The sequence below is a fragment of the Myotis lucifugus genome, unplaced genomic scaffold, assembly GCF_000147115.1.
Source record: "Myotis lucifugus unplaced genomic scaffold, Myoluc2.0 scaffold_46, whole genome shotgun sequence".
Taxonomy (NCBI): Eukaryota; Metazoa; Chordata; class Mammalia; order Chiroptera; family Vespertilionidae; genus Myotis; species Myotis lucifugus.
Genome location: NW_005871094.1, coordinates 7,343,300 through 7,361,403, shown reverse-complemented (window position 1 = coordinate 7,361,403; position 18,104 = coordinate 7,343,300). Strand labels below are relative to the sequence as shown.

General features: G+C 46.0%; 1 protein-coding gene across 2 annotated transcripts; it reads left to right on the top strand.

Moving 5' to 3' along the window:
• The first annotated feature begins 7,949 nt into the window (after window positions 1-7,949).
• Window positions 7,950-15,885, top strand: TSPAN33 (tetraspanin 33). 2 transcript variants are annotated; one of them, XM_023753533.1, is made up of 8 exons: window positions 7,950-8,130; window positions 10,167-10,224; window positions 10,875-11,002; window positions 11,291-11,365; window positions 12,369-12,464; window positions 13,909-14,037; window positions 14,439-14,600; window positions 14,810-15,885. In XM_023753533.1, exons 2-8 carry the CDS (start codon window positions 10,176-10,178, stop codon window positions 14,909-14,911), a joined length of 741 nt encoding a protein of 246 aa, XP_023609301.1. In that variant the 5' UTR covers window positions 7,950-8,130; window positions 10,167-10,175; the 3' UTR covers window positions 14,912-15,885. The 2 variants fall into 2 exon arrangements, with proteins under 2 accessions (XP_023609301.1, XP_023609302.1); XM_023753534.1 differs by lacking the exon at window positions 7,950-8,130 and having other exon boundaries at window positions 10,172-10,224; window positions 10,878-11,002.
• The last annotated feature ends 2,219 nt before the right edge of the window (window positions 15,886-18,104 follow it).

Genomic DNA, 18,104 nt, shown 5'->3' with positions numbered 1-18,104 from the left:
GATTCCGGTCAAGGGCATGTACCATGGTTGCGGGCACATCCCCAGTGGGGGGTGTGCAGTAGGCAGCTGGTCGATGTTTCTCTCTCATCGATGTTTCTAGCTCTCTATCCCTCTCCCTTCCTCTCTGTAAAAAAATCAATAAAATATATTTTTAAATAAATAAATAAATAAAAATATATTTTAAAAAAATAGTTACCTTGCCCTGGCCAGTGTTGCTCAGTGGTTAGAGTGTAAGCCCACACACCAAAGAGTTTCGGGTTCGATTCCCGGTCAAGGGCATGTACCTGGGTTGCAGGTTCGATCCCCGGGACCGGTCAGGATGTATGTAGGAGGCAACCAATTGATCTCTCTCTCTCCCCCCCCACCCCTTCCTCTCTTTCTCCCTTCCACTCTCTCTAAAAATCAATGAAAAAATATACTGGGTGAGGATTAACAATAACAACAAAAAGGAACAGCTGCCTGTCCTCACCAATCCAAGGGACAGCCCTGTGCAGAGGGAAGACAGGGGGTGGTACATGCTTTATCAGCCTTGGGCACACATTGGCAGGAACATTATCAGCACTGCCCACAGCAGCCACCTCCTTCCTTGTTGGTCCTTTTCCCATTTGGGGCAACAGTTGGGGTGGCTTCTGAGTCAGGCAGAATCCAGAAGCTCAGACCTCCAGCCCGTGCCTCAGCCCAGACTTCCTTGGTGTCCATGCCTCAGGGCTCCCACGGCACCTTATACATACTTTGATTGTCAGGCCCCTTATCTCTGCTGCAATTAGGCGTTTATTTATGTCTCCTCTAGACTTCAGGCTCCTGAGGGTAGATTAACTTCTGTATTCCCAGTGCCCGGCTGTGTTTGGCAAAGAGTGGGTATTTATTGAATGTTTACTGGATAGCAAATGAGAGAGCAGACCCTACAGGGTGGACATGTCCTTCCTTCCTCTCATGGACATTAGTCTGTCAATATGTATCACAACCTTAAGTCCTTGAGCATTCCTGCTAGGGGTTATCCAACTGCGTTCTCCTTTGCAGGGGGTCCTGTGGCCTTCTCAAGCCAGGTCTGAAAAAATGACAGCCATCCTCTCCCTCAGGGCCAGGTATAATTACAATCTGTAGCAGCCGGACTTTTTTTACTTCCAATACAGCACACGTGGATCCCCATTCAGGTCCTCCCTAGGCTGACGAAGGCCTCTGGTGAAGTATTTTCTTCGAGGAATTCACTTTCTTGTCCAGGCCACAGTATTGGAGTCTCCAGGGCACTCAGAATGCCCCACACATCTGCAGCACCATCTGTTATAATCTGACTCAGAAGCCATGAGGAAGTGACCAGGCATCAAGCCTGGCAAAAAACCCTCCTGAATGGCAGAAGTCCCTTCCCGCCACCAATACACGCCCGCGCGCGCGCACACACACACACACACACCTAAATATACTAGGAAGTAGAGCCCATCTCCCTCCCTTCCCCATAGATTTAGCAGACTGCAATAAGTGAAGTAGTCACATTCTTTTTATTTTTTTAAAAAGCAAAAGATAAAATAATAAAACCTCATAGACACAGACAACAGTATAGTGATTACCAGAGGGAAAGCGGGGTGGGAGGAGGTATAAGAGGGTAAAGGAGGGATAAATGGTGATGGAAGGAGACTTGACTTTGGGTGGTAAGCACACAAGACAATGTACATATGCTGTATTATAGAATTATATACCTGAAACCTATATAATTTTATTGACCAGTGTCACCCCAATAAATATTTTTTAAAAACCACCCAAAATGAAGACAAGAACCACACCCTTTGCTGTCAAGTCACATGCATACCTTCTTAACTACCCTAATAGCTCTCTTTGCCTTCTACCAAGTGGAAAATCATAAACTTCGAGCAGTCTTTGAAAAAAATAAAACATATAGCACTTCTCAGGGTCTCAATAGCAGGCTATGCATCAGGCTGGTCACTCCAGGGCCACGAGTTTGAGTATCTAGACTACTGTGAGCCCTTGTGGGCTTCCCTTATGCACTTGTAAACTTGAGAAACCAAAACCAGCCATGGCCTAAGTCAGCTAAAGGGTTGGCCCTAGACATTGGAGAGGAAAGAGCCCCAATTCAGAAAGTCAAAAGCCATTTTCACACAGAGACTTGCCTCCTCAGAAACCCAGGAACAACAGTGCTGGGTTGGCCACAGATGGACCAGAATGTGCAGATCCTGGGCCCGGCTTTAGCTCTAGCAGGCTGTGATTTCCTTGACATCATCCAAAATAAGAACAGAAAGGACCAAGAAACCGGAGTGCAGACCCTTCCCTCCCAACATCCCTGTGGGGAGGGACAGGATTTTGATTCCTACAAAGGGAATCATTCTAATATCAGCTGTCCTCCACCATCACCTTCAAAAGAAGAGGGGAAGACATTTCAAGGATGAGGAGAGGACCCTGAGACAGATACACCCACTTCACACAGACCAGACTTTAGAATGTGGAAGACAGGGCTTTCTCTCGGGGACTGGTGGGCGCTGGGTGGTGATGCTGTGTCTTCTCCTTTGGGGGCACTGTTCCAGGGACTTCCCTGCTGGCACCATCACTTCCTGGTGCTATCTTCCTTCCCCTTGCCTGAGCCCTACCCAGTTTGGAGATTACCAGCTGCTCCCCCAGAAGAACTGTAGGCAGCTTCTTCCCACCTCATATGTCCCAAGGCGATTGCACTGGTCCTGAGGTTGCTGTGAGGCAGAGAAAGGAAGGCAGCCATAAGGACCTAGGTTCCAGACCACCTCAGCCACTCACTAACTGAGTGAACCAGGGAAAGTTACTTGAATTCTCCCAGCACCAGTTCTATAAAATGGAGATACTAACACCCTCTTGGGGTTGCGGTCAAAATGCAATGAAATAGTGATATAAAGTGTTTACACCAATGTTTGGTCCATTAATTACTGTTGTGTTAAAAATAGCTCCTAGAGCCCGGCCGGCCGGTGTGGTTCAGTGGTTGAGTGTCGAGCTATGAACCAGGAGGTCTTGAATCAATTCCCTGTCAGGGCACATACCCAGGTTGCAGGCTTGATCCCTAGTGCAGGGTGTGTACTAGTAGAAGGCAGCTGATCAATGATTGATGTTTCCATCTCTCTCTCCCTCTCCCTTCCTCTCTGAAATCAATTTTTAAAGAAAGAAACAGCTCCTAAAGGTCACCTGTTGAGGGTGAACTTGAAGAGCTAGGATGTGTGCTTCTCCGACAAGTAGATGGAGATTGAGCCTGACTTCCTTCAGTCTTGAACTCCCTACTATTAGCCAGAGGGAGATGATAATTAATGATGTCTTAATATGTTACTAGAGGCCCGATGCACAAAATTCGTGTAAGAGTAGGCCTTCGCAGCTGCAGCGGCTGCGTGGATCTCTCCCCTGCAGCCACAGCAGCTGCCTAGACCCCGCAGCTGCAGCCCCGGCTTCTTGTCCAGAAGGTCATCCTGTCTAATTAGCATATTATGCTTTTATTATTATAGATAGTTTACAGAGAAATTATATGTATATAACTTCTGTTATCTCTGAGGACTTGTTATAGGTTCATGCTTTAAGGCCTGACACACCACCTTAGTCTTAAGATGGAAATGGACTCCAAGAGCTAATCTGTGTGTGATTTTTGGCATTTGAGCACGAGAGCCAGAACTCTTGTTCAGGGCCTTAACTTGAGGCCCCTATAACTCTTCCTCTCCCAGCACTGATGGCCCTGAAGTAGTGTCCTGGGGGCTGGAATAAGGTTGTTTCTCACAAACATCAAATTGTGGCCATCTTTTCCCAATTTGTTGGGGGAGGGGTGAGGGAGGCAAGATAATGGAGATAATTTTTTTTTCTACCATGAACATTAGTACCTGTGGCTGCTTATTTACCAGCTAGTACTAGCCAATGGCAAAGGAAAGAAGACAAATGGCAACCAAATATTATAGAAAATAATTTAGAGTAGTTCCTATATTACTATTTTATGAGATGCAGAGACATATGTTTAACAACTACATCATCTCTTAGTAGATCATTCCTTATTTCTATGATAGAAGTTATGTTGTGCTTCCTCACGTGACACACTAAGAAGGAAACATTATTCCCATCATATTCTTGTAAAAAATATGTCATCTGATTCGAATTGTGAGGAAACAATCAGATAAATCCAAATTGAGGGACATTCTGCCAAACAACAGGCCTGCACTTATAAAAAATGTCATTGTCGCCCTAGCTGGTTTGGCTCAGTGGATAGAGCATCGGCCCATGGACTGAAGGGTCCCAGGTTCGATTCTGATCAAGGGCATGTGCCTTGGTTGCAGGTTCAATCCCTGGCTCCGGGTCAGGGTGGGTGCAGGAGGCAACCAATCGATGTGTTCTCTCACATCAATGTTTCTCTCTGTCTTTCCCTCTCTCTTCCATTCTCCCTAAAAATCAATGGAAAAATATATCCTCGGGTGAGAATTAACAGCAACAACAAAAAAAGGCAGAACAAGGGTTAGCAATGATGTAGAGACTCTAGAACCCTCATACATTGCTGGTGGGCCTGTGAAATGGTACAGCCACTGTGGAAAAACAGTTTGGCAATTTTTCAAAAAATTAAACATAGAATTACCATATGACCTGGCAATTCCATTCCTATGACCTGGCAGGTCCACCCCTTGGTGTGTACCCAAAAAAATTGAAAACAGGTATTCAAACAAAAAATTTGTACACAGATATCCATAGCAACACTATTCACAGTAGCCAAGAGGTGGGAAAAAAACCCCAAATGTCCATCAATGGGTGAATGGATTAACAAATTGTGTTATATCTATACAGTGGAATATTATTAGGACATAAAAAGCATGAAGTACTGATACATGCTGTAACATGGATGAACCTTGAAAACATTAGGCTACGCGAAAGAAAGCAGAAACAAAGAGCCACATATTGTATGATTCCATTTATAGGAAATGTGTAAAATAGGCAAAACCATAGACACAGAAAGCCAGTTGGTGGTTGCCAGGAGTTGGAAGAATGGAGGGAATGGTGAGTGGGTACAGGGTTTCTATTTGGAGTGATGAACAGATAGTGGTGAACAGAAATGTGAATGTACATAAGGCCACTGAACTGTACACTTTAAAATGGTTAATTTTTGTGGTATATGTATTTTACCACAACTTTAAAAAGAGTCAGTATCTTTAAAACAAAGTAGAGGAAAAAAGTTGCAAAACTGTTCCAGGGTAAAGGGGACTTGATCACTAAATGCATGATCCTTGATTGGCTCCTGGATCTGAAAATGGAAGAAAATAGTTAAAAGGACATTATCAGGATAAATGGGAAACGTTAATAGGGACTGTAAATTAGATAACAGTAATAGCATATTAACACTTGAGAAAAAATTTAACATCTCAAAATTGCACAGGCTAAACCAACAGAGCACTGTAGCTTCCCAGCGCGCTGTCACCTCAACAGTGTTAAGATCCGCTGCTTTACACTTTGGTGATTGCATGCAAGAGAATCCAGTTTAAGAAAATCTGATATAAAAAATGAGGATTTTCAAAACTAATAAATGGGGGGTGGCTATTTTTAAAATGTATTTTATTTTTTTTATAAGTTTTAGTTTAGGAAAATTGAGAAGGTAGTACAGAGAGTTCCCATATACTCCACATCCAGTTTTTCTTGTTATCAACATCTTACCTGAGTATGATATATTCGTTAGAATTAGTGGCATTATCGTTATTGTTAAGGTCCATACTTTATTCAGATTTCCTTAGTTTTTACTTAATGCCATCTAGGATAAAACCAATTTCATTTAGTTGTCACGTCTCCTTAGGTTTTTCCTGGCTGTTACAGTTTTTCAGATTTTCCTTGGTTTTGATGACTTTGACAGTTCTGAGGAATACTGGTTAGATATTTTGTAGGATTTGCAGCAATATCCCTCTATTGCAGTGGTTCTCAACCTTCTGGTCCCTTAAATACAGTTCCTCATGTTGTGACCCAACCATAAAATTATTTTCGTTGCTACTTCATAACTGTAATGTTGTTACTGTTATGAATCGTAATGTAAATATCTGATATGCAGGATGATCTTAGGTGACCCCTGTGAAAGGGTCGTTCGACCGCCAAAGGGGTCACGACCCACAGGTTGAGAACCGCTGCTCTATTGGAACTTGCCTGATGTCTTTCTCTGATTATGTTGGAGTTACGGGGGTTTGGGGAGGTAGACCACAGAGGGGCAGTGCCATTTCCATCACAGCATATCAGACACCAGTGATTTTTCTCGTTGATGTTGACCTTGATCATTTGGCGGAGGTATGTTTGTCAGTTTCTCCACTGTAAAGTTAGCCTCCCCCACCGCCCCCCCGTTTCCACACTGTACTCTTTGGAAGGAAGTTACTATGTGCAGCCCACACTCAGGAGTGGGGAGTTACACTCCGCCTCCTCGAGAGAACAGTATCTACATAAATTATTTGGACTTCTCCTGCATGGGAGGTTTGTCTTTTCTCCCCCATTTATTAAGTCATTTATATCAGTATGAACTCATGGGCATTTATTTTATATTTGAGGTAGTAATTCCATACTTCTTTATTTTGATGTTCCTTTGTCATACCCACATCAATGTGTGGTTTTGTTTTTGCTTGTTTCTGAGCATTTCCTTATTTTCTGGTATTAGAAGAAACTCCAGGCTTATCGTGTATATTTCCTGCCCCAGTTCTAGAATCAGCCACTTTCCGAGGAGCCCCGGGGATGGCTATTTTCATTTTTAGTTGATTACTCACCCCACATATGGATAAAGGTACTGGTGCATGCAAATTAGTTTACATAATTTGATCGACAACTCTTCAGGAACATGCCTTTTGCTGGACTCAGCTATTTTAAAAACTATGTCTGGTTTTTTAAAGTTTCCAGCGAGGTTTTATTCTAGCCAGAGTATGAAAAGCTGTTCTAAGATGAGAAGTGTCTTTATCTCCATCCTTATCATGAAAGGAGGTCATTGGTGATACTGCGGGGTGTTATAAGGGTTTTGTGGCAAAGACTGATATGGTGGAAAGAACCAAACTGAGATCGGAAATTGGATTTAGTCCAGATGTTACCACTGCACCTATGTGCACTTGGTCAAGTATCACTTTGCTCTTTCTGCCTCATCTATAAAAAGAGATGAGTGGCAGAGCTCATTTCTAAGGTTCCATTCAGTTTTTAAATGCTCTGCTATTAACAATAACAGCACTATTTTGGAATGGCAGGAACTTTAAAGACTTCAAGGTGAGAGATGTGGGCAGGAATAGAAGTGTGAAAGGGCAACTTGTGACTCCAGGAGAAAGAGGCAGATCAGTGACCGAAATGCAGAACTTTAGAGTTAGCTAGTGAGCACCAGCATAAGTCGTATCATTCATAATCACATGAAATATTAATGATAATATTAAAGTCTTAATCTTGATTGTAATATAGCCTGCGGCGGCTGCCCTAGATCCCTGGCAGGGTGGGTTTTAGGCTGTGGTTCTCAAACTCGGCCACACATTGGAATCACCTGGAATACAATCAGAACTACTGTTGCCCAAGTTCCAGTGCCAGAGATTCAGATATACTTGTTTTGGGGTATAGCCTAGGCATCAGGAATTTTAAAGTTCTCCTTCCCCCACCCCATTCTAATGGCGGCCAAGGTTGAGAAGCACTGCTTCAGGCTATAGAGCAGTGGTTCTCAATCTTCCTAATGCCGCGACCCTTTAATACAGTTCCTCATGTTGTGGTGACCCCCAACCATAAAATTATTTTCGTTGCTACTTCATAACTGTAATGTTGGTACTGTTATGAATCGTCATGTAAATATCTGATATGCAGGATGTATTTTCATTGTTCGAGACCCACAGGTTGAGAACCGCTGCTATAGAGGCTCTTGCCCCTCTCCCAGATAACACATGTATCTCCTTAAGGGTAAGGACCACATCTTACTTGTCTTTGCAGTCCTCAGAGTACCTTGTACATAACACCTGATGAATTGGATTTGGAGAGTGTATTTGTTTTCCTATTGCTGCTGTAAAAAATTACCACAAACTTACAACACAAATTAATCTTCTTACAGTTCTGGAGCTCGGAAGTCCAAAGAAGCTCTCACTGGCCTAAAATCAAGGTGCTGGCAGGGATGTGTGTGTTTTTTCTGGAGGCTCTACAGGAGAATCCATTTGCTTGGTTCGTGGCACCCCATCACTCCAACCTCTGTTTCCATTGTCACACATATCTCCTCTGACACTGAGCCTCTTGCCTCCCTCTTTAGGTCCCTTGTGGTAATATTGGGCCCAAATGGATAATCTCCCCATCTCAAGAGCCTTAACTGAATCACATTTGCAAAGCCCCTCTTGTCACATAAGGTAACATGCACAGGCTCTGGGAATTAGTACAAGACATCTTTGGGGGGACACTATTCTATCTACCACAAATAGAACAACTGCTATAGCTACAGGCCCATGCCTGGAATTAAGCCACCCTGTGATACATGGCGGCTCTTTACTTTCCCTTTCTTGTTTCAGCTGTGTTAGGATTTAATTAGAGAGCATCTTTGTGGAAAGTTATACACTCTTGTGAAGATTTAACATGTGAGAAAACAGTGAGGCACCTGAAAGCAACAGAAATAAAGAGCAGATACGTATTTTTAAACGATCCAGTAAAGTGATATTCAGAAATGTAATTGCCTGTGGTGTTTTAAAGAGCAGGCAGAGATGCTCCTTCGCTCTGGCAAAGTGCTGTGCCTCTGGGCCTGGGGGGATGACTGCATCTCTGTCGTGTGGTTTTCTTGCCGCCCACTCACCCTATTGCTCCCTGAGCCTGGTTGTGCTTAGGACAAGAAGCCAGTTGGCACCTCCAGCCCCACCCTCCGCTCTACAAGCCACTCCCTGGACAAAGTGTGTGAGGGCCAGATGATAGCATATCTGGCCCGAAGTCAGAGACAGTGTCAAACGGTTGAGGGGTAAGGAGAGGGGGCTGTATATTTAGGCAGAGAAGGGTCCTGGAAGACATGGTTTTGGATAAGGGTCTCCCATTTACTGCTGAGTACACCAGATGGCAGAGGCCCCTGAGGAAAAAATGTCTTTCTATGGAGGGATTAGTCTCACCCTGTTACCTGCTATCAGGGTCCAATTCCCTTCTCCCATGAAAGCCCCAAGACGGCTCTTTCCAGCTGGTCTCTGTCTTGCAGGACAGTGGAGTCTAGCCAGCCGTATCCCCCACTGAGTTGGTCAAGACCCTGTTCTGAGATCTCTCTCCAGCCAGAGCGTGGCCCCAGCTATTGCCATGGTGACAGCCAGCTGCTGCTTAGCACCACCAGCCTGGGGACAAAGAAAAGGCGGCCTAGGGATGTGCAAACTGGGCAGCCCTGGACGCCTGGAGGCCTTGGGGGGTGGCAGAAAGACCCCTTTGAGGACCCCTGGTAGTCTCTGATGGGCAGTCAGGAAGTTTGAAAGGCCTCCATCCTCCATTCCTCCACACTGTAATCGGGGTTTATAAAGATAAAGGTTGCTTTGCCAAGGGAGTTCTGCTGTTCTTACACCCACACATTCATGCATGCATTCTTTCACTTTGGTATGCACTGTAATTCTTGAATTTGACATCATATTGACCTTCAAGAGAGTTGGAGACCTGGGAGTATGCATCTGTTTGTCCTGCTTTGACTTTAAGACCTGCCCTTAGATGTAGCTGCGTTAGAATCCAGAACTTCATGGCGCTTCTGTGTGACCCAGGGCAACTTAGTTAACAGTAATGATAGATCGTTTATTGTCAGGCATTGTGGTGCATACTTCCCATACATTATCTTATTTAATTTTCATCTACTTTTTTAAAAAAAATGTAGTTGTTTTTAATTCCCACCTTTAGATACAGAAACTGAGGCTCACGATTTGTCCAGCATGGACCAGGTCTGAGTCATTCTGAAGCCCAAGTTCTTAGCCATTGTTCTTAACCTTGTAAGCTGTGATTTCCTCATCTGTACAATGGGGATAACAGCTGCCTCCCAAGATGACGGTGTTGTGAGGATGGAATGGGATAATCTTGGTAGAAGCTTTTCATGGAGATAAAGCGCTGACAGATGCTATCAGCTGTATCCCTGAGGAGGAGAAGGCTGCTTATCTCTGGGTCCTGGGAAAGTCCTCCCACTCTCCTTTAAGGTTACCCAATGGTGGCCGGGCCTCTGGTTTCCAAAATCTCAGGGTCCGGCTGGTCCCTTGTCTCCACAGGTGATTTCCATGGTGATGGTGGCCATAGGAGTCTATGCTCGGCTGATGAAGCACGCAGGTGAGCTATAGGTCCGCCTCTGTCTCCCTGCGGCTCTTGCCTGGCCTCTTCCTTCTCTGTCTCCTTCGGCCCTGTACCAGCCCTTCCCATATAAGCTATGGGGCTAAATGGGTCAGCCACCCTCTAGCCAAATCTTGGCAGCTTGTTCTCACATCAGTTCACCTGGATTTCCCAGAGCTCCCATGAACCTTGCAAATATACCTGACTTGTAGGCTTAGGAAATGTCTAGGATGGAAGGTAGGCCTCTGGGAACAAAGTAATCAGAGGCTTCAGCCCCTCCCTCACTCTGTCCTGGAGTAACTCAACCTCCATTCCTATTCCAATGCACAAAATCTCCTGGAAACGATCAGCAAAGCTGGCAAGCCTAATGCCATTCTAATTCTTTTCTGGAGCGAAAGTGGTCCCTCCTTTCTTGATCCAAGGAATGAAGGCTCTTACTTTGTTAGTTCCTCAACTCAAATGCCACAAACCCTGCTGGCCCTTTTTGTTCTCCCCTGAGAGGGGAGCACTGCCTCCCCATAACCTTCACCCAACCACAGTAGACATCCCCCCACTAGGGGAGGAGAACATTTGAGGGGGCACCTCCACCCATTCTGGGTGCCACCTGAGTCGGCACCAGGCTCAGACTGAGAAACAGCCCCTTCTCCCAGAAGCAGCCTTGGCCTGCCTGGCTGTGGACCCAGCCATCCTGCTGATCGTGGTGGGCATCCTCATGTTTCTGCTCACCTTCTGCGGCTGTATTGGATCCCTCCGGGAGAACATCTGCCTCCTGCAGACGGTGAGTGCTCAGCGGCCCCACTAGAAAGACCTTGGCCCCCTTCTCCCTGCGCCTCTCAGCCTCCCAATGCCATTCCTACAACCTTTCGATGTCCTCTGTCCCACCCTACCCCCGAGGTCGGTGCTGTCCACTCCTCACTATAGAGTTCAGCCCAGGTGACCCCTTTACCGGGTGGGGGGTCATCTGGGAGAAGTAGCCTGTGGTCCCTCAGTACTTCCCCTGGCCCTGGGAGGGGCTGCTGCCCAACATGGTAACAGACTGTTGCCTTTTCCTGCCCACTCCCCACAGTTCTCACTCTGCCTCACCATCGTGTTCCTGCTACAGCTGGCTGCTGGGGTCCTGGGCTTCGTCTTCTCAGACAAGGTAGTGTTGGGAGCCGAGGGCCTTCTCAGGTGTGAACCAGAAGAGGAAGGGAAAGTTTCTGCCTGGGATTAGCCTGATTAATTAACCACAGCACGGAGAAGTATCAGCCTTTGAAAGTTTCTCCTTAGGGATGAATGAATAGCCTTTAAAGTCACCATATTTAAAGAGGACTTTAAGAGTGTGAGGTGTTCCCCTCTGACAATCTGAGAGGCTAACAGGGAAGTAAGTTCTATGAACACAAAGTCAAAATAATCTGCAAACTTTAACGGCAAATGATTGGACCACAGACAACATGAAAAGCTTTTTACTTCTTTGGAAAAAAAAAAAAGTCTATTGGAATAAACAGTAGGAAGGAAGGAGGAAAGTAAACAAGATTTTGAACGGTGCTCGCCATATCTGGACGTGATCTGTCATTCAGTGATAGTTCCTTTCATTAAGAACCAAAATTCCTTTCCCAAAGGGCAAATGATTGTAGAGGACAGTATAGGATTATGGATAGGACATTTTGGGAAAAGTAGTGGAGCAAGAAGGAAGAGATCATGGTAGAAACTATGAAGTTGAGAGCCACTGTATTCATTCAGAATGTCCTAGTCCTTCTGGCTTAGTGAACTCTTAAAATGATAAATGTAGATGTGTTGAGTCTAAAGAGATGTAGTTCTCTTATGTCCACTAGAGGTCAGTGCTTCAGCTCAGTAAACCTTTTTCTACTAAAAAAAAAAAAGTTTGTCTGCTTTGCATCAATCAGCAAGTATTTTGTGGTAATAGTATTCAGAAGTAGATAAATATTTGATTATCATGAAATGTGGCTCTTTGAAGGTCCACTGGTACCTGAGGGCCCAGGGATGGATGGGCTTCAGAACTGGCTGTCTTCCAACACTAGGACATGGTTCTGATGTCAAGGCTAACTTAAACAAAGATGACTGCTGTCTACTGTTATTTCTGCAGGGAGGAGCAGGTTAGGGTTTAGTTCTGTGTTCTTATTCCCTACTTCTGTCTCTGGCAGGCACGAGGGAAAGTGAGTGAGATCATCAATAATGCCATTGTACACTACCGAGATGACTTGGACCTACAGAACCTCATTGATTTTGGCCAGAAGGAGGTATGGGCTAAGAGGTGGGGGTGGGCAGCTAGTGGTCTGGGAAGCTGTGAGCAAAAGTGCCTCCCCAAGAGAGGCCTCGCCCTGCAGGCCTGTGGGCTTCTTCATTACCTGCCAGAATAATGGATTCTGGGAAGGGGGTTGGAAAAAGAAATACATGCAGGGTGCTTTAAAAGTATTTTTAAGGGCATAGAACAGAATATATAGTAATCTACCACTTGTGTAAAATAAGAGGGAGGAAAGAACATGTATTCATATTTGCAAAAGGAATCTGAAAGGATATGTAAGAAACTATTATAAGTGGTTGCTTATAGGGGGGGATGAAGAACTTGGAAGATTTTTTAATATTAACTTTTATTCAGAAATTAAATTTTTAAGATTGTGATAAAATATACATAACATAAAATTTACAATTTTAACCATTTTTCAAGTGTACAGATCTGTGGCTGTAAGTACAGTCACATTATTGTACAACCATCATCACCATTTACCTCCAGAACTTTTTCATCTTCCCCAACTGAAATTCTGTACCCATTAAGCAATAACTCCTCATTTCCTCCTCCCCCAGTTTCTGGCAACTACCATTCTACTTTTTGTTTCTATGAATTTGACAACTCTAGTACCTTTTATAAGTGGAATCACACAGTATTTGTTCTTTTGTGACTGGCTTATTTCACTTCGCATAATGTCTTCAATATTCACCCATATTGTAGGATGTGTCAAAATTCCCTTCCTTTTTAAGGCTCAACAATATTCCATTGTATGTATATGCCATACTTTGATAATCCATTCATCTTTTGATGCACACTTGAGTCAGTCCCAACTTTTGGCTATTGTGAATAATACTGCTATGAATCAAAAGCTACATTTTAAATAAAAGTGCTTCTGAGACCAGTGTTGAGTTCCCCTTCCCCTGGCGTAATAGACACTGACCTAGTCCTACTTGCTTTCATGGAGTAATTATGGGCCCACAATATTGCAGGTCCTCCTCTTGTGTTTTCCCTACATTAGCACAAATGTTTACAACACTGAGCCTTTTATTTCAGTCAGTATTTTTGAACACCTCCGTTTGCCAGGCTCTGTGCTATTCAGGACTTCACAACCAGAAACTGCCCTCAAGAAACTCATAGTTTAAAGCAGTGGTTCTCAACCTTGGCTGCACATTAGAATCACCTGGGAATCTTTTTAAAATCCTGATTTCTGGGCCTCGTTCTCTGGAAATCCTGTTTCTTTGTTATGGGGTGGGGCCACAACAAGTTTAAAGTGTAAAACTTCTTCCCCTCAAGGCCATTGAGAAACTTGGGCTCATGTTTCAAGGTTGTGTTAAACACAACCTGCCCTTACAAGTGGAAACTTGCCATAGACTTTTGGCTGCTCTGAGAATTCTCCTGATCACCTCATTGTGAGTGTGGGTGATTCTTAACCTCTGTGATGGGCTTCGTTGCAGTTCAGCTGCTGTGGAGGGATTTCCTACAAGGACTGGTCCCAGAACATGTACTTCAACTGTTCAGAAGATAACCCCAGCCGTGAGCGTTGCTCTGTGCCTTACTCCTGTTGCTTGCCTACTCCCAGCCAGGTAAGCAGACTTCACACCTCATTTCCTCCCGGGCAGTGATCTGAGTTACTTTCTGATTAGGGCAGTCACAATTGGGAATCCCCATTCCCTGGTTTAACCAATCAATTTTGTTGGACAGCTGTCAGAGGTTTTTCTTCACCCCAATCTGATGGCTTTGTTAGCCTTTTACTCATGTAGCCCACATGGGAGTTCAGAAGGGGCGAGTCTCTGGAGCAAAGAGAACTGGACTCGGATCTCTCTGAGGAAGGGAAGCCTACATTTAGCAACTTATAACCTAGCATCCTCCACATATATTCTCTAACAATTTAGGACTTTAAGAAGGGTGGGAAGCCCATCAGCTGGGGTCTGAAAGAAAAGGTCATTGGAATGGGAGTCCCACTCGGCTTTTACTTTCTCACTAGGCAGTGATCAACACCATGTGTGGCCAAGGAATGCAGGCCCTTGAGTACTTGGAAGCTAGTAAAGTCATCTACACCAACGGCTGTATTGACAAATTGGTCAACTGGATACACAGCAACCTCTTCTTACTTGGTGGTGTGGCACTGGGCCTGGCCATCCCCCAGGTAACTTACCCTGCAAGACTTGTGGGTCCCACAATTCTGCAAAGACTCCTTTGTTTGGGGGAGGGCACCTGGGATCAGCTAGGGTGTCAGGCACTGACATTGCTGAGGAGCAGGGGATGAGATGGTGCTGACGGAACTGGGAAGATTGAGTCAGGGAAAACAAGGGCATTGCTCATTGCTGAGGGCCCAATCCTTCTTGCCTCTGCCAGCTGGTGGGAATCCTGCTGTCCCAGATCCTTGTGAATCAGATCAAAGATCAGATCAAGCTACAGCTCTACAACCAACAGCACCGGGCTGACCCATGGTACTGAGAGTCCATCTGCACCTCCTCACTATGGCAACAGGCAAGCCTCATCACCAACAGCAGTGGGTACAGCGCTCAGTGCTCAATGGAGACTTGGATTCCCCCCAGCAACAGCCCAGTGGGAAGAAGCAAACTCCAGACAGGCAGATGGCAGGTGCACAGGTGGCTCAAGTCTCGGGAAGATGCTCCTCCGCTCCCCTTTCTAGCCCTCAGCGTAGTGTTAGTTATTTTGTATTGTTTCTAACCTAACCCATTTGGGTTTATGTTTTTTTAAGTTTTGTCTGGGCAGAGATGTTTGGGAACAGCAGTTGCACCGAGTCATGGGGTATAGCTGCTGCTTTTCATGGAGGCACTATAACTGACCGCTCTACTGAGGCTGCTACTGAGGTTGACGGACACACTCGGAATCCAACTGTTGCCAGCAAGACCTGGCTGAGGAGTGGACCCAGCAGCCCTGCCTGGAGTCCATTTGGCATGATCCCGGCTCCAGAAGGGAAGGGAAGGGAGCAGGCAGTGAGCTTGGGGGTCAGCTGGGGACAGTTGTATGTGTTGGGTAGCAATGGAAGGCAATATGTTTACTAAATGCCTGCCCTGCCATCCTCCCAGGTAGTCAGAGTGAGGTACATCCTGTCCCTCCCTCATTTCCATGGAAACATGGCAGCAAGGACAACAGCAGCCAAATTCATCCCTCTCTCCGACACCCTTTGAAAAATGTTCGGGACCATGGTCTCTATATTCTGCAGCCAGCAAAGGTGGAACTGAGCCATTCCTTCTTTTTAATTCCTCCAGTGTGGCCCTCCCTCTCCAGCGAGTGGGGTTCTTTAAGCTTGGCAGTGTACTGAGGAGGGGAGGTAACCCCCGCCCTCTCGCCCCCCCATTCCCCTGCACCAGAGCTCAGTATTTCTAGTGTGTAAGAAGCAGGGATCTTGCTGGGGCAGGGGGAGCCAGAAATGGCAATAAAAGTTTGTTGACCTGGGCTAAGCTGAACTCCATGAATTTTCCATTCTGGCAACTAGAAGGGGAAGGGTAGCGGGCCCAGCGCGGGCCCTCCCTCCAGGAGGGGACTGGAGACTCCCCTACATACCGCTGTACCTCCTCAGTCCCATGTCCCTCTATCAGATGTGCCCCCTTCTCCCACAACCCGCTTCGTCTAAATTAGGTCGAAAGATCCCAATTCTGATGTGGAAATGCGTTAACTGTATCCCAAAACCTAATGTTAATTTTCTTTTTGCCAAACTAAAAGTGAACTAAAATTTGCCACCCAAAACTTTTAGGGTAGGGGTAGGTAAAGATATGTCTGGATATCGCGGTCTAGCCCTCTCCCCGGGTGAGACAGGAGCAAGGAGGGCAAAGGCCACCTCTTCACGCCCAGTCTGGGCCCTCCAGCCCCCTTCATCTTTATCTGAAAGAGCTGGTCACCACAGCCCAGTGGTTCTCAACCCTCTGGCCCTTTAAATACAGTTCCTCATGCTGTGACCCAACCATAAAATTATTTTCGTTGCTACTTCATAACTGTAATGTTGCTACTGTTATGAATCGTAATGTTAATATCTGATATGCAGGATGGTCTTAGGCAACCCCTGTGAAAGGGTCGTTCGACCGCCAAAGGGGTCGCGACCCACAGGTTGAGAACCGCTGCCACAGCCCATCTTGCTTAGGAGAAGACTCAGAAAAACATGTGAGCCCGAGCGGGGCTTCCTCGGGCCCAGAGGAGCGTGCAAGGGCGGGGAGCGGGGAGGCCCGCGGGCGAGACGGAGGGCGGGGCCGGGGCGGGGCCATCGTGGGTGGTCCTCGCCCCCGCGGCGGCCAGAACCAGCTTCTCAGCTCACCCCCTCCGGGGAGCGGGGGCTGGGCTGCGTGACCCCATTGCGCCGTGAGGGTGCCCCGAAGTCTCGCCCGCCCCTGCAGGCGGGGGGCTCCGACTAGGGAGCCCAGGAAAGACCCGAGAGAATCCCTGCGGCGCGGGGGAGGCAGAGTTGCGAGTTCTCTCCCGCCCCGAGCCTCTCCTGAGCGAGCCTTCTGCTCCTGGGAGGGCGCCTTTCCAGCAGCCGCCTGGGGCCCCAGCCAACGTTTCGTTCCAGCTAGTAACAGAACGGAAAGAAAAAAAATCATCACAAATAAAAAATTAAAAGCAAGGGCCTTTTCTTCTGGGAGAGAGGAGTTGAAAAGCACGCTTTCTTAGTACCAGAGACGGGCGTTTTATACTTTTTCTTCTTTTGGTGACACAGGTCCAGAAATCCGTGTTTTGGGTTAGGAGTTGGAGTGATACATCTCCCCAGCTCACTGCCTTTTGGTGAGCTCACCTGACAGGAGGGTCTTTTAGGGCCTCGTGGAGAAAGAGACCAAAAACGGGTCCACAGCCGGCTGGTGTGGCACCAGGTCGCCCATTTGATTCCCAGGTCAGGGCACATGCAGATTGATGTCTCTCTCTCATTGATGTTTCTATCTCCCTCTCCTCCTTTCCTTTCTCTGAAATCAATAAAGACCTATTTTTGATAGAAAAGAAGGAAGGGAGGGAGCGAGGGAGGGAGGGAGGGAGGGAGGGAGGGAGGGAGGGAAGAAAAGAAAAAGAAAAATGGTGGTCCACAGAACCAGTATTCAAATCCAGATTTCTTAAACTCCAAGCTGTATTTTTACTTAAGTCTCTATTGTCTCTCGGTATCTAGGCTTCTGGGCTTGGACAAAAGGTCGGGAATTTCTGCCCAAGCCCCAGGTCTTAAAACAATCTGAGCAAATGTTCAGAAGCTTGTAGTGTGGTTCAGTGTTTCTAGCTAGATTTGTTCCTCAGTGTCTCTGGTATCAGTATCTCTCTAGCTTTCTCTTTGGCCTGATATCGAAAGGGGAAAAAATTGCCCCAATTTTTAAAAGATTTTTTCCCATTATTTCTGTTATTTCATGTTTCACCTTAATTTGCTCCCTGAATTTCCATGTTTCTAATAACCTCAGTTTCAAGTATGTGGGGTTAACACTAGTATTTTAGAACAGCTATTAAGTCTAGGTTCAAAGAAGAAGATTGTTGGAGTAGTGGATATCAGGCTGGATAGTCAGAAATGGAGAGAAAAGACTTAGAGCAGAGGTCGCCAACCGGTGATCCATGGACCACGGGTGGTCCGTGAGGTCCGAAAGGTTGGCGACAGCTGACTTAAAGGATGGTGAAAATCTGGCTGGAGTGACATGGCAAGAAAGGTACCACTAGGTTC

Coding starts and splice junctions, on each gene's coding strand:
- TSPAN33 (XM_023753533.1), top strand. CDS start 10,176: ATGGTGATGGTGGCCATAGGAGTCTATGCTCGGCTGATGAAGCACGCA. Junction 10,225..10,874: donor TCGGCTGATGAAGCACGCAG/GTGAGCTATAGG, acceptor CCCTTCTCCCAG/AAGCAGCCTTGGCCTGCCTG. Junction 14,038..14,438: donor GCTTGCCTACTCCCAGCCAG/GTAAGCAGACTT, acceptor CTTTCTCACTAG/GCAGTGATCAACACCATGTG.